We start from the raw sequence: 14,406 nt of genomic DNA, 5'->3' as shown, positions 1-14,406 counted from the left end.
AATCTGCCTGCCAATGCAGGGGACACGGGTTCGAGCCCTGGTATGGGAAGATCCCACATGCCACGGAGCAACTGGGCCCGTGAGCCACAATTACTGAGCCTGCGCGTCTGGAGCCTGTGCTCCGCAACAAGAGAGGCCGCGATGGTGAGAGGCCCGCGCACCGCGATGAAGAGTGGTCCCCACTTGCCGCAACTAGAGAAAGCCCTCACACAGAAATGAAGACTGAACACAGTCATAAATAAATAAATAAATAAATAAAAGAACGTGAATTTCTAAAAAAAAAAGCTGCACTCGCATCTTGGGGAGGGTCTAGGACTGGTCAGCTGTGAAAAAAGAAACAAGATAATTGGCTAAAGGTAAACAAAGACCCAGAAGACCCGTCCTACATGTGATTTAAATCACCCTTTCACGGTACTCCTCATTAGAGAGGACACCCATATCCTTTCTCTCCGTGTATTTCTGCCTTGCTTCCGTCTTAAATAAACTGTTAAAAAAAAAAAAAAGAGAGACGAAGGTTCCTGACGGGACACCAGTGGAACCCCTCCTGCCCTTTTATCACACCGGTGACCATAACTGTTCTAATCTGAGGGTTTGTAAATCTTTGTAAACTCTAACTACGTCAGGCTTGAACTACTGTGCACTGCCCCGCTCCCATGTCATGGTGGAAACCATGTTCAATAAAATAAATAGTCCTGCTTTCTCTCATGTTCTATTAAGCCCACGTTGCTAAATCTTTCTGTGTTTTTCAAATAACACAACCCCACCATTAAGCATTTGGTGATTTTCCAAGTCATGTTCCCATTACGGTCCTGTGAATAGCTGGGCCTCTTGAGAGGGGATTCGTGCGGCCTGGATGGAGTGCTGTTCTCTGCCTTGGGATCTCTGAAGATCACGCATCTTATCTGTACACATCCTTGGATGACAGTGAGAGAAATACTAACCCATTTTGCCATCATCCCAGATGTCAGAAACCTTTCAAGAAGTCACATCCAGAATTTGGTGTTTGACAGGATGTGACAGTGGAAGGAAGGGTCAATAGTACAAGACAGTGAGGTCAAGATCACTGAGGTTTCCAACCCAGTCACCAGGAAACCTGGAAGGAAATTCTGGGTGGAAAGACAGGAGAGGGGAAATGTCCCTCGGGAACTGGAGTGCGGGGCTCTCAGTAGGAAAGAGGTCAGGCCACAGAAGAGACGCCACTGCTGCGTAAAGGCTCAGCTGCTGCTAAGAATAAACGTTTACTGCTTTGTCTGTGGTGCCCTCTCTCTATGCCAAGCACCGCATTAACTACTTCACACAACAACCCTGTGGGGTCGGTATTGTTAACCCCAGATGAGGAAGTAGGTGAGAGAGGCCGAATAATATGCTCGGTGTCATAAAGGCAGCAAAAGGCAGAAATGAAATCCAAGCTTGTGGTCTTACACTAAACTATGTGCACAGTAAAAACGGCTCACCTTGTAGCTCCTCACTATTAAGTACAAGCACCTGCAAAAATACCACGTATCAATTCTACTGTAAAAGCTGAACAAGATAGCCCTGGATTATCCACCTTCCTGATCCATCGTCCACTATCTTTAGTGGAAACTCAATTCCAATCAATAGGCAGGACTCAACTATGATTAATAAAGTACAGAGAATATAGAAACTGTCGTGTATTGTATAACAAACAAATTAAGTATCTTATGGCATGCTGACAAACAGCATTTAGTTTATAATTTTGCAGCCTTATTATATGTTTGAGAAAATCATTAGTTCCAATGTTTTGTTTCCTGGCTTCTCCTCTGTCCAGGAATCACAGGCTGAGAACAGGCTGATGGCAGCCTCAAGACATTGGTTTCAACAATTGGAAGGGTGAGAATGTAAACTGGTGCAGCCACTGTGGGAAACAGTATGGAGATTCCTCAAAAAGCTAAAAATATAGCTACCATATGATCCTGTAATCCCACTCCTGGGTATATAGCCAAAGAAAACAAAAACACTAATTCGAAAAGATACATGCACCCCAATGTTCATAATTGCATTATTTTTACAATAGCCAAGATATGGAAGCAACCCAAGTGTCCCTTAAGAGATGAATGGGTAAAGAGGATGTAGTATATATATGCAATGGAGTATCACTCAGCTTTAAAAAAGAATGAAATAATGCCATTTGAAACAACATGGATGGACCTAGAGGGTATTATGCTTAGTGAAATAAGTCAGAGAATGACAAATGCTGTATGATATCACTTATATGTGGGATCTAAAAAAATAATACAAATGAATGGATATGCAAAACAGAAACAGACTCTCAGACATAGAAAACAAACTAGTGGTTATGAAAGGGGAGGGAGAAGGGGGAGGGGCAAATAAGGGGTATGGAATTAACAAACTACTATGTATAAAACAGATAAGCAACAAGGATATATTGTACAGCACAGAGAAATATAGCCACTATTTTGTAATAACTTTAAATGGAGTATAGTCTATAAAAACATTGAATCACTATGTTGTACATCTGAAGTTAATATTGTAAATCAAACTATACTTCAATTAAATAATTACTTAAACAATTTTTAAAAACCAACTGGGTTACCCAGAGCTGCTCTGGCCTCATGGCAGGGCTGCAGTAACTTTTGTAACTTCTTCCCACTGGAGGTCACTGTTACATTGGTTCCAGAGAAGAGACTCAATTTGCTGAGAAAAAGAAACTAGCCCGTGTTTATCTATCTACCCAGTCTGGCTGCGTTGGCATTAAGGCAGTGGTCTCCAACCTCCTTGGCACCAGGGACCAGTTTCGTGGAAGACAATTTTTCCACAGACGAGGGGGCGGGGAGGGGGGATGGTTTGGGGATGATTCAAGCGCATTACATTTACTGTGCACTTTATTTCTATTGCTATTGCATTGTAATATATAATGAAATAATTATACAACTCACCATAATGCTGACAGGAGGTGGAGCTCAGGCGGCAATGCGAGCGATGGGGAGCGGCTGTAAATACAGATGGAGCTTCGCTCGCCCGCCCCTCCCCCCACCTCCTCCTGTGCGGCCCAGTTCCTAGCAGGCCACTGACTGGTACTGGGCCGTGGCCCGGGGGTTGGGGACCCCTGCCTTACGGAACAGAACAACCAAACAAAACAATCACCAAAGGTGAAATGTATTTCAGATAATGTGAAGATAATACAAACTGTCCTTAGAAAATTCATCAGAGGTGGTTTTCAAATACTTAATGTTTAATTTCTGAAAAATAAATTCCAGTTAAATGGTCTACAAATAACCCTAGTTCTCTGCTTCATGTGTTGGGCTAACTAATCCATTCAAAAAGAGGTATCGTGGTATATAGTTGCATAACTTTGGGCAAGTTCCTGACCTCAGTTTACTCATCTGCAAAACAGAGATGATAATTATACCAAATTCATGGGATCATTGTGAGGATTAACGGGGATGAGAAGTGCTCAGTGCAGCGCCGGGAGCGTGACAAACACAACATAAGGGCTAGTGACCCTCACTATCATCCTTAGAGCTGATCAAAGTAGTGCCCACAAGGTTTACATGAGTTCATATCCGTAAAGTGCCTAAAACAGGATCTGGCACACAGTGAGGGCCATTTACATGTTTGTTAAATAAAACAGGTAAATACATAGACCCTAGTTTGAAGCATAAATCCTAAGTAGGTAAAATGCAAACAAAGCCTTAAGAATATAGAAACTTACCTATATTATCCTATCAATTAAGCATGCTCATTCCGGAAGGTTAGGAAGAAATGAGACCTTACGCTCGTCGTCATCCATTTTTAAATTTCGAAATAAGTAGAGATCGCCAAGTAGTCTAAAGGAAGACCCTAACATAAACATCTCTGTGTAGGCGTGTTGAGCTGCAGACCATGTGTACCCTTTAAATAAATGATCTCGTTTCATCAGATTCTGCCTCTTTTTCAGATCATCAGTGACCACCAGTAAGGGAAACTGCTCTGGTCCTTGGGTCTCAAGTGTCTGCCCTCCAAATGGAGATGCATTCGGCAACGATTACTGGAAATTCTTCATTCAGTGGGAGCTCAGTGCTTCTTCACTGAGTAAATTAATATAGAATCTAGGCACAAAGATTTACGTGAATTCTTAGACTCCGATACAGACTGATTAAATGCATTTATATTCCTGCTTCACTGAGTACATTCTTAAGGAAACCTGGCTCTTTAAAAAACGAAAACTAAAGCTTTGAGTGTCTGGCGGTGAAAAGTGCTGTGGTTACTAGTACACTCTGGTGCCACGGCCTGATTTTGTGTGGAGGTGTCAACAGTTTTACCCACCACTGCCTTTTTGTCACTAGCGCAGATGTCAAGGCAGTGAAAAAAAGCAAAAATATTAGAATAGAACAGAAAAGAGTTTTGACCGTGCAGACCTCTAAAAGAGTCTTAGGGTCCCCTGGTGGGTTCAGGGACCTCACTCTGAGAACTGCTGGTCCCAGGGAAAGACAGAGCTGGACAGCGTAGATTCATCACGTGTTCCCCTTGGCTGGTCCAGCCTCTCCTTCTCTGGACCATTTGTGAAAACCCCCGGGGCTGTTGGGACCCTCCTTAGGGTTCAGGCTGGACAGCGTGATAAGCGTCTTCTGAGGCCACACCATGGTGCTTTCTAAAGCTCTCTCCCGAGAACTGTAGAGGCCTGAGAGATTCAGGGGGGGGCCAGGGCCTTCGGCAGATGCTGGGAGACTTGGAAGCTCCACGTAAACTCTTCACGTCCTGCCACCTCCCCTCCTGCCCCCTGGCATCCGAGGGAGCTCAGACCCCTTTCAGGTTGGGGAGCCATCCTGCAAACCATATATACACTGGACTCCAAGACACCCAAGCTGGACGTGGGCCCCGGAACTGACAGGTGCCCTGGGACAGGCCCAGGGTAGAGCAGCACCTGCCAGGGGTGGACAGTCTGCCTGTCAGATCTCCGCAGTCAATATCCCAGGGCTCCGCCTGTGCCCTGCCATACCCCAAACAGAGCACAACTCAACTCAGAATCGTATGGCTGGAAGGGGATGCACCATCATAAAGCGTCTACGTTGTACAGAAGGTAGAGACCTTTCTTTGGGACACAGAAAAAAAAACATTTATGAATTAAAATCTTGTCTTTATAATTCATTTCTACACTTACGCCTATCCTAATTTAGTTTGGATAAGCCCTGAACGGTATAAAAAACATCAGGAAAGGAAAGGTGGCATCCGTGTTCACTGCTCCCATTTGGAGTGCAAACCCTGCAAGCTGAAGGTCCACTAGACAAACCAGGTTGGGCTCACACCCCCTCACTTCCAGCCTGGTCTCTGCCTCTTTTCAGAACCTCCTGACTCCTGACCGCGGACCGGGCATCAGTCTGCCCCGTCACGACCTGAGCCCTCTAACGGGCTCCTTGTCACACAGAGCCCAGCTCCCAGCTTGAGGCCTGGGGTGTTGTCCCCAGGGCAGCAGCCGGGGAGCAGGGGAGTCAGGAAGAGGTGGCACCAAGGCCGAGGCCAGGCCCGCCTGACGCTCGGCCACCCTGCGAGGGGCCCGCAGGGCCTGTGCCCGCTGATCCAGGGACTGCCCCACGGCTGCCGTGCCGGGTCCGCGTGGGAACGGCCAGCAGGAACGTGACAGCGGCCTCACCTAGGGTGGCCCAGCCCCCTGTGAAGAAGGCGGCCTCTGATCTGGACGTGGCTGGACATGGGGAAAGGACAGTCCCTCGATGCAGCGACCCTGGGACAGGCCCCCTTTACCTCTCCTGGGCTTTGAGTTCCCTCAGAGAAGGACCTGGGTCAGCTGACCTCCAAGGTCTCTCGGGAGCTATGCTTCCCAGGCCCCCGACCTCCTTTAACATCCCATCCATCGCGGAAACGCCACAGTGGCCTGCGCTCCTTGGGATCCCGGGTACACGAAGCCAGGAGCCACTCTCACACCGCAGGTCTGGGCTGCCAGCCTGTCGTTTGCACACAGTCAATGGACTAGCCAATCAGACGTCTTTCCCTGATCAAAAGTTGTAAATGACGGGTGCGGTTCACCCACACGCAACTGAAAATGCTGGGGGTTTGTCACCCTGCGGACGGCCCTTGGAATGGCAGGGGGCGATGCGGCCTTCGGGGCTCCCTTGTTTCACACCCCCGGACCCCACTCCCGCTCCCACTCCCACTCCCTGAAGTCGATTCCCAGGACAATCCCAGCATCTGCATTCGAGCTCCCGACTCGGCGCCGCTTTCTGCTGGGACCTCAGGAGCGATGGCAGGGAGAACCGGGGCCAGCATGCGAGGGGCACTGGCTGAATTTGACCTGTTAGGGGTTTGCTATGTGTCTGTGTCCAGAGCGGAGACTTTGGGCCTCTCTTCTCTCCACTGCTGTCTGCTTATCACCCCCGCCCATCTTTGTTATCATCTCTATGTTTGGGGCGGAAAGTCAGAAATAAAGCCCAAAGTGCCCAGTGGCCCAGGACAAAGCCCTGGACACAGCGCCCCGAGACCAGTGTCCAGCGGCTGACGTGGCATCACCTCCTTACTAGGGGTTTGGGGTGACTTTCGGTTGTGAACTAATAAACCATTTTTAAAATTTATATGTGTGTTATTGTGTATTTGAAAATCTAGAATAAGCACATCTAAAACATGATTCCAGGGACTTCCCTGGTGGTGCAGTGGTTAAGAATCCTCCTGCCAATGCAGGGGACACGGGTTCGAGCCCTGGTCCGGGAAGATCCCACATGCCACGGAGCAACAAAGCCCGTGAGCCACAACTACTGAGCCTGTGCTCTAGAGCCCGCGAGCCACAACTACTGAGCCCACGTGCCGCAACTACTGAAGCCTGCGTGCCTAGAGCCCGTGCTCCGCAACAAGAGAAGCCACCACAATGAAAAGCCCATGCACCACAACGAAGAGTAGCCCCCGCTCGCTGCAACTAGAGAAAGCCCGCACAGCAACAAAGACCCAAATGCAGCCAAAATAAATGAATAAATAAATAAATAAATTTATTTTTTAAAAAAACATGATTCCACTCTATTCTTGCTTTTGCTAAAAATTTTTAATGACTTGGTTTGTGAAAATATTAACTAATAAGAGTAAAAGTAGTATGTAGATGTAGCAAAAATCATGAAAGGGGTGTGAGAAAAACTGAAGTCCGGGAAACACTGATAGATAAATGTGCTTTTTACAACCATAATGTCTTGGGTAAGTGGATCAGGACACAGTTTGGTCAACTGTATTTAGGAATTTCATTATCAATATGCTAATCATTTTCTTACTTAGGAACACAGACTTGATTTGCAATATTTATATATTTTGCTACCCTGCTTTAACTTTTAGAGAGAGAAAATAAGATATTTTTTTCATAGTACACCAAATGATATGAAACTATCACAACTTTAATTATTCTGAGAACCTGAAATGACACAAACATAAACTGGGACTCCCAGAATCTCACACGGGCAGGGAGCTGCCCCCAGGATATTGGGAAGCCTTTCAATTGTTCTATGTCCTGAATGGAGACCGACATCCAGATAGGATTCTCTGATGCCCTGAAAAGGCAGCTCCTAAAACTACGCACTTGTAGAAACTTCTAAGACAAGAGGTTGCACACATTTCTAAATAATCATTAGCAATGGAAAAAAACAAGAGGATGTGTTGCACAACCTGATTTAAGAGACATTTTCTTTACAGTTAAAAAGTTACAAAAACTTTTTTTAGGGGACTTCCCTGGTGGTTCAGTGGTTGGGAATCCACCTGCCAATGCAGGGGACACGGGTTCGAGCCCTGGTCTGGGAAGATCCCACATGCCACGGAGCAACGAAGCCCGTGCACCACAACTACTGAGCCTGTGCTCTAGAGCCCGTGAGCCACAACTACTGAGCCCGTGTGCCACAACTACTGAGCCCGCATGCCACAACTACTGAAGCCCACGCGCCTAGAGTCCATGCTCCGCAACAAGAGAAGCCACCACAATGAGAAGCCTGCGCACCGCAACGAAGAGTAGCCCCCGCTCGCCGCAACTAGAGAAAGCCTGCGCAGAGCAACGAAGACCCAATGCCGCCAAAAATAAATAAATAAATAAATAAATTTATTTTTTTAAAAAAACACACCCAAAGCACTCCTAATTAGCCCAGCTATCTGTCAGCCTCTCCTCTGGGAAACACTTGGAGGCCATGTCTCATAGCCAGGGGAGTAACCCATTCTTTTCCCTGTGCAAGATGAAAGCGCACAGTGTTTCCCACTGGAGGTGTGCTCAACAGCCAAAAATGATTGATGCTCGGGCAACAGCGACAGTTATTGTGTCAGGTGCATGGACAGGAGCAGGGCCACCACGAAAGCCTAACTCCTTGAGTTCTGGGTCCTCTGAGCACCACCAGGACGAACAGCTGGTAGTTTGTTTTTGTTTTGTTTTGTTTTGTTTTTGGCCATGCCACGTGGCATGTGGCATCCTAGTTCCCTGACCAGGGATCGAACCTGGGCCCCCTGCGTTGGAAGCACGAAGGCTTAACCACTGGACCGCCAGGGAAGTCCCCATGGTGGTTTCTTGTTGAATAAGATACAAATCAGGCGTTTATATGCAGGTATAGGGATATATCACCCAACTCCCCTGCAGAAATTTTTTAACCACAAATTAACGCATTTTCAACACAGGCAATATCCAAGGAGGTAAAAATTAACTCCTTAGGAGGGGTGAAAAAATCTTACTCTTTTTATGTGCAAAGCACAGATACACCTATAATACATGAACATGAATACAGTGCGTCTGTGGTATTAAGGTTTCATGGGAGGGGTCCCTGGGATGGGGAGATGGTGATGAGAAAGATGCGGAGTACCGTTGTCAATCCACTTCCTGTGGGAACAAGGATCCAAAACGCTCCCTGTAGTGTTTGCTAAACTGCCTTATATTGTCTTAAAAATAATTCATCTATGCTAATTGATAAAAGAATTAAAAATGTGGAAAGAACTGATTTCCCAGATATGAATACCCTCTGTTGGGAAGAGCTAAAATCCTTAGAATCTGAATTCTTTCTCTTCTTACAGAATTCCACTGTTTTCCTGACAGAATTCCATTCCTAGAACAGCTACGGCATCACAGGAAAGGCATCATGGGGCAACGGTTCAAAGGAAAAAGCACGGAAGGCCGTGCTCGGTAGCTTTGTCAGAAGAGGTGATCACTCTTCAGACACTGCTTTTGCAGAGACTTCTCTGTAAGGGGAAAGGATGCTTTGCTTTTGTGCCATTTTGTTTTCCTAAGTCATGTAAGAGGTAAGAGAAGAAGAGAGGCTGACATTATTCTTAGCTCTCACCGACAAAAATAGTGCATGTCAGGAATGGCTGTCTCCAGATTCCCCGAAAGTTGGTGGAGAGGTTGACATATGAAGTGTGCCACCTGCCTCTCCTGGTCCCAACCCCCAAGGCGGCCGTCCTGGGCGAGGATTGAGACAGGACATGCCTCCCCTCTGCAGGGCAAGCCCACTCCCTGGCTGGAAACACTCAAATAGGACAGTAACACAGATCCGCCACAGTTCAAAGTGACGATGTTACTACCTGCGTGTCCTCAAGGGCAGGCGCCTGTCTGCGGCCTCCCCGTGTCATCACGGACCGGAGCACACGCCAGAGGATGGGAGACGAGAGAAGGCACACGCTGCCTACGATCCAGACGCCTTTTCTTCTAAGTGACAAGTCCATCCCCGCCTTCCCTCCCCTGGCCCAGCGCGAGCACCTTCCCAAGCAAAACTCTGCTCTGAGCAGGAGCGTTGCCCAGCCCGCAGGGCTCTGCAGGACCCCAAGGGAGACGCTTCCAGTTACACCATCAGCGAGTAATCTGCCTCTTTAAAAGGAGAAAATAGGATGGCCCATGTGACAGATCTGAAACAGGTGCGGCGGCAGAGGGAGACGGGCTGGCGACAAGTGACACCCCCGAGAATGCGCTCGTCTCCAGTTCAAGGACAATTAGCACCACGGAAACTGGGCCGCTGCCAGTGAGCTTCCTCCTGCCCTCGCGGTCCGGCGAGGAGCACAGAGGCGGGGTGGGGACACGCAGCCCTAAACATCACAACCCCTCCACCCGCAGCTCCGCTATTTTGAGATCTAAGTTAGAGTCACTGTGACTGCCGCTGATGGTCCAATTTCATGGCGGTTAGGCAGGAAAGGCCACCTGCTATTCAATGTGCCAACTGCCACCACGCTTTGCCCCAACCCACTCTAGCCTGTTCCCATCCTGTTGATGACTGACTGTCTTGTCCTGTTTGGTCTCTGGAGCATTTGGAGCGGTTAAACATTCCAGGGGCTGTGATCCCACCCCCTTGGGGCCGTCCTCACTTCTGCCCGATAGCTTCCCTTCCTCCCCTGGGGACCACGCCTGGGGGTGGAGGGTAGGAGGCTAGGGGTCTCAGGAAGGCGGGGGAAACCAGAGGACAGGAGATGAGCACAGATAACAAACGCCGGGCACAAAAAGCAGGGATGCATACAGCAAATGGGGGCGGGCCGAGGAAGGCGGACGCAACCGCGGGGATTTGGCCTCCGGTTGTCTGAGAACGGAAGCTCCTTGGTCTTCCATTAAGCAAACAGAAAGTGTGTGTGTGTTTGTGTGTGTGTATCAAAACAGCAAATTAGATCTGAGGGAAATGCAGCACAGGGCTTATTTAGATAGGTAATAGAGAATGAACAAAAGAGGAAAACCTGGATTTGATTGTGTAAAAGTAATACTAATTACAGTTATGAGAGCCGTTATCATTTACAAGTTAATGGTACATACACAGTAGCTATTAAACTCATCACTCATATGTGCCACATTAGTTATTTAAGTTTTACTTTATTCAACACCATATTATGTGGCTTTAGATCTAGTGTATTATAGTGTATCTGCTAAAAGCCTTTAAAATGCTATACTATTTAGGTGATTTTGAACAGCCTTTGGAATATAAAAGAATGAGAAAAGTCATCTGAAAACAGAATTAAAAGGAAAGTTGGAAAACAAAAGGAACAAAACATAGTAGAAAAGTAGAGTGTGTGGAATTTAATCAATTCAACAAAAAATAAAGCGGAGGAAAAGAAGGAAGAGAGTTCAAAATAAATCCAGAGGAGGAAAAATGAGTGAAATAGAAAAACCTGGTTAAGAGCAGGAAAAGAAGAAGAATCTGAGCTTCACCAAACTATGTTAACAAACATAAGTTGTTGAATGCATAGATGATTTTTTCCTCTTAGGAGAGGAAAGACTCTTCTAGAAAGAAATTGAGCCTCAAGCCTTCAGAACAGTTTGCGTGTCACTTGAGTGTCTGAAGTTCAGTGTAAACTCTTGTCGGTGTACTGCAGGGAGGGTCTCGACTACGGTTAGCTGAGCTAAGCTTCTCAAGGAGAGGAGGGGTAAAGAGACAGGGAGCCAGGTGGGAAAACGATGCGAGCATTTTTATGGTTCCTGGAGAGGAGGGTGTGGGGTGGTGAGGATCTCCCGTGGCCCGGCAGGAGGCTGAGCCAAGTCAGTCCAGCTCCGTCTGCATTCCGGAGGACATCCGAGCCGCTGGAAGGCCCTCCTCGCCCACCCCTGCCAGTCCTGCTGGCCGCCCGTGCACCCACCCACTGGGCGAGCGAGGGCGCCCGGGGCCGGGGCCTTGGCAGACACAGAGAGAAGAGCTCCACGCCTCCCGACCGTGTGCCCGTCCGTCCTCCACAAGGCGAGACAGAGAGCCGGGGAGACTGCTGACATCTCTGGGCCCTGAGCCATTTACCAAGAAGAAACTGAATGGGACACATGGCCATTCCTCCCCACCTTCCACACAGCAGTGACCGCAGGGCCCACGCCAGGGCCCAGGTGACACAGGGGACATCAGACCAATCGCAAAGGACGTTCTTCTAGGGTCTCTGAGGAACAACATTCTCAGTGCTTCCCTCAGAAATATCCTAAAACATTTAACTTCCCAGTCATTTTGATTTCTAATATTCTGGAACGGTTCACCACAAAAACAATTCTTCCTAAAAATGTTCATGTTTCTGCTTAGCACCATTTCGCTCTTTAAAGATATGGCCTACTTACAAAAATTATATCACAGAACCTGGAGAAAAACAGTCCTGGAAACATAATCAAATTCATAGAAACTATTGCAAATAGTTGGTTATTTCACAGTCGTCCTGTAGGAATATTGTGTCTCCTCTATTCTACAGAAATTCGTGAACAGAAGAGGAAACTCTTCTGTTCATTCATTTGTACTGTAAAGCAGCTCTAATGAGGAAGCCCTCGTATCTGACTTAAATTTTGCCCGTGGAAGTTTCTTCTTGGTGTTTGCTGAACAAGACGTTAGCTCATCAGGAAAGTGGAGGTCTCAAAACACCCACGTTTCAACCTGACTCGTTTCTTCTATCCAGTACATTTTACACACTCACGATGAAAAGACTCCTCCGCCCTTTACATCTAACAGCTTTAGTTCATTGTCTATTGCATCGTTAGAAATGCCCTTCCTACCTGGACAGGGGTTTTCAGAACAGTAGTCAGACAAAGAGGGATGTATCCCAAACCTACCTAAGAATCACTTGCTCTGATTATTAAAAATAATGATCCCCAGCCCTCAACCAGAATGCAGGACTCACTTAAATAGACCTGTTTGTTCCGCAAACATTCTTGGTGCCTATTCAGTGCCGTGACCAGGAAAGCAGCCAAGAATGCAAGGTGGAGTGATGTGAAGTCCTGACGTTGAGGAGGGCATCCAGAGAAGGGTGACAAACAAGTTCCAAACAATTGCAGGTGCTAGAGCGAGGCCCACGCCGGGCGGGCAGGAAGGGAGCTCCGTGGATGGTGAGGGAGACCCAGCGAGCTCAGACAGGGGACGGGGTGTGGCTGGCCAACACCCACTAAACGCCTACCCTGGTGACAGAGCCTGTGCTGAGTGCTTTACATACATTCAATGTTCCAACAGCTACGGCCCCACTATTCAGACAGGCAGCCCCCGGGTTGCTTTAGTAACGGCCAAAGAGCTAGTGGCCAGAATGGGGCTCTGCACGAGGTGTGCCATCGGCAAGGGCTTGTCCCTGACTCTGACCACCACTGTCAACAGCGAGGACCTCAGGGTCTTGAGGAAGTTAGAAACTTCTGCAGGGCAATTGTGGCCCTCGCAGTGCTTCTCTGGATTTCATGCCCAAACCCATCCTTTTAAACCATCCTTCCTAAGAAATGTGTGTTTCCATACGTTCACCCTCGTAACCTGTAAACCAGCCACCAGGCTGAGGAGCTGCCTGCAGGGGAGAGGTGCACGTTCAAAGGCTCCCTAATGACACTGCACCCACCTGTATGTACACCTCCGTGAAACAGAATGGAAGTTTGCCTGTTCATGAAGTTTCCTTAACTCTACACAAGTGACCAAACAGACTCGGAAAACGGCCGTATAAATGGCGACAGGTATTGCTTTGTGTGAGAAAAGATAAAGTAGAACTGACACTTTTCAGGAGACTAAATTAGCACAGTTACCTCACTCTTCCCAGATCTCGAATCCTGCTCACTAGAACTTTCTTCCAGAATACACTTCACTTCCTCCACCTCTTCCATGCACTGAAAAAAGGCCATTTTCTCCAGCTGGTCACCGTGGTAACACGTGTTGATTTCTTCCAGCCTCTTCACTTTTAGCATCGTGGTGGTGAGTCCGACTAAGTTCCTGTCTGGTGTGTGGTTTTCGTCCCCCTCTGTCTCTGACTTGTAAATCAGGGCGCAGGCGTGGCTTCTGAGTCTGCCCCCCTCTTGACCGCGAGGAGGAGAAACAAGAGTCCTCATCACCGACTCGCACATTGGACTCTGTGGGAAAACGACCACTGGGAATTTAGAAGTCGCTTCTATTCGAACAGAAGGGACCCACAATTAGGAAGAGAAATGCAAGTATCAATACTGAGTTTCCAACGCTGGAACTCTGGAAGGAAGAAGGTTTCTTCCCCACTTTCTTCTACAAAAGCAAACAGTCAGAAGCCACCTTAAGTGTCACTGGGCAACTAAAATTTTCCCTCATTACCTAAAATAAGTGTTTACGTTAAGTTTACGTCAAGTGGCTGGTATAAGTATGGGAGACACAGTTTCTCTGGGTTTAAGTGGATTGCTGGCTTTGCCCCTCCTGGCCCCGATGGGAAGGGCTTGCTGCGTAAGGAAGGGGCTCTCTAGCGCCCCCCCGTGGGAATTCTGTGCCCTCGGAGGAGTGCTCGCCACCAGAGGAGCCATTTCCAGAGCCCCTCTCTGCCTACGTCTTAAACGGTTTGGTGTTTACTTTAAAAAGAACTTTGTCTCCTAACAATCCTCTCACATAGATTAAGATTCCCAGAGACCTTTCTTTTTGCATCCTCAGCAGCAGCTAAGTACCAAAGATTTCACATCCTTGTGCTTTCCTTGAAATACTTCCCTTACAAATGTAAGTAATACACGTTCTACTGCTCTGATACTGAAGATCCACGCGTATGTATGTGCCTATGCCTCTCCTGATCATT

At 47.6% G+C, this 14,406-nt stretch overlaps 1 protein-coding gene across 14 annotated transcripts in view; it reads right to left on the bottom strand.

Annotated features, from left to right (window-relative positions):
• The window catches only part of MYLK4 (myosin light chain kinase family member 4), a 93,878-nt gene that overhangs the window by 63,225 nt on the left and 16,247 nt on the right, over positions 1–14,406 (bottom strand). For 6 of the 14 annotated variants that reach the window (XM_082345670.1, XM_082345671.1, XM_082345672.1 and 3 more), the window contains one exon: positions 13,409–13,729. The exons of 1 other annotated variant lie outside the window; for it this stretch is intronic. In XM_082345670.1, the coding sequence (XP_082201796.1) occupies positions 13,409–13,723 (315 nt within the window). In that variant the 5' untranslated portion in view covers positions 13,724–13,729. Of the gene's footprint in view, positions 1–9,498; positions 9,622–13,408; positions 13,730–14,406 lie in introns of those variants that run through there. 7 more of the 14 variants (XM_082345662.1, XM_082345664.1, XM_082345663.1 and 4 more) reach the window with 6 other exon arrangements.

Source organism: Balaenoptera borealis (genome assembly GCF_965194805.1).
Source record: "Balaenoptera borealis genome assembly, chromosome: 12".
Lineage (NCBI taxonomy): Eukaryota > Metazoa > Chordata > Mammalia > Artiodactyla > Balaenopteridae > Balaenoptera > Balaenoptera borealis.
Note: the sequence above shows the minus strand (reverse complement) of the source record. Positions and strands in the feature narration are given on the sequence as shown.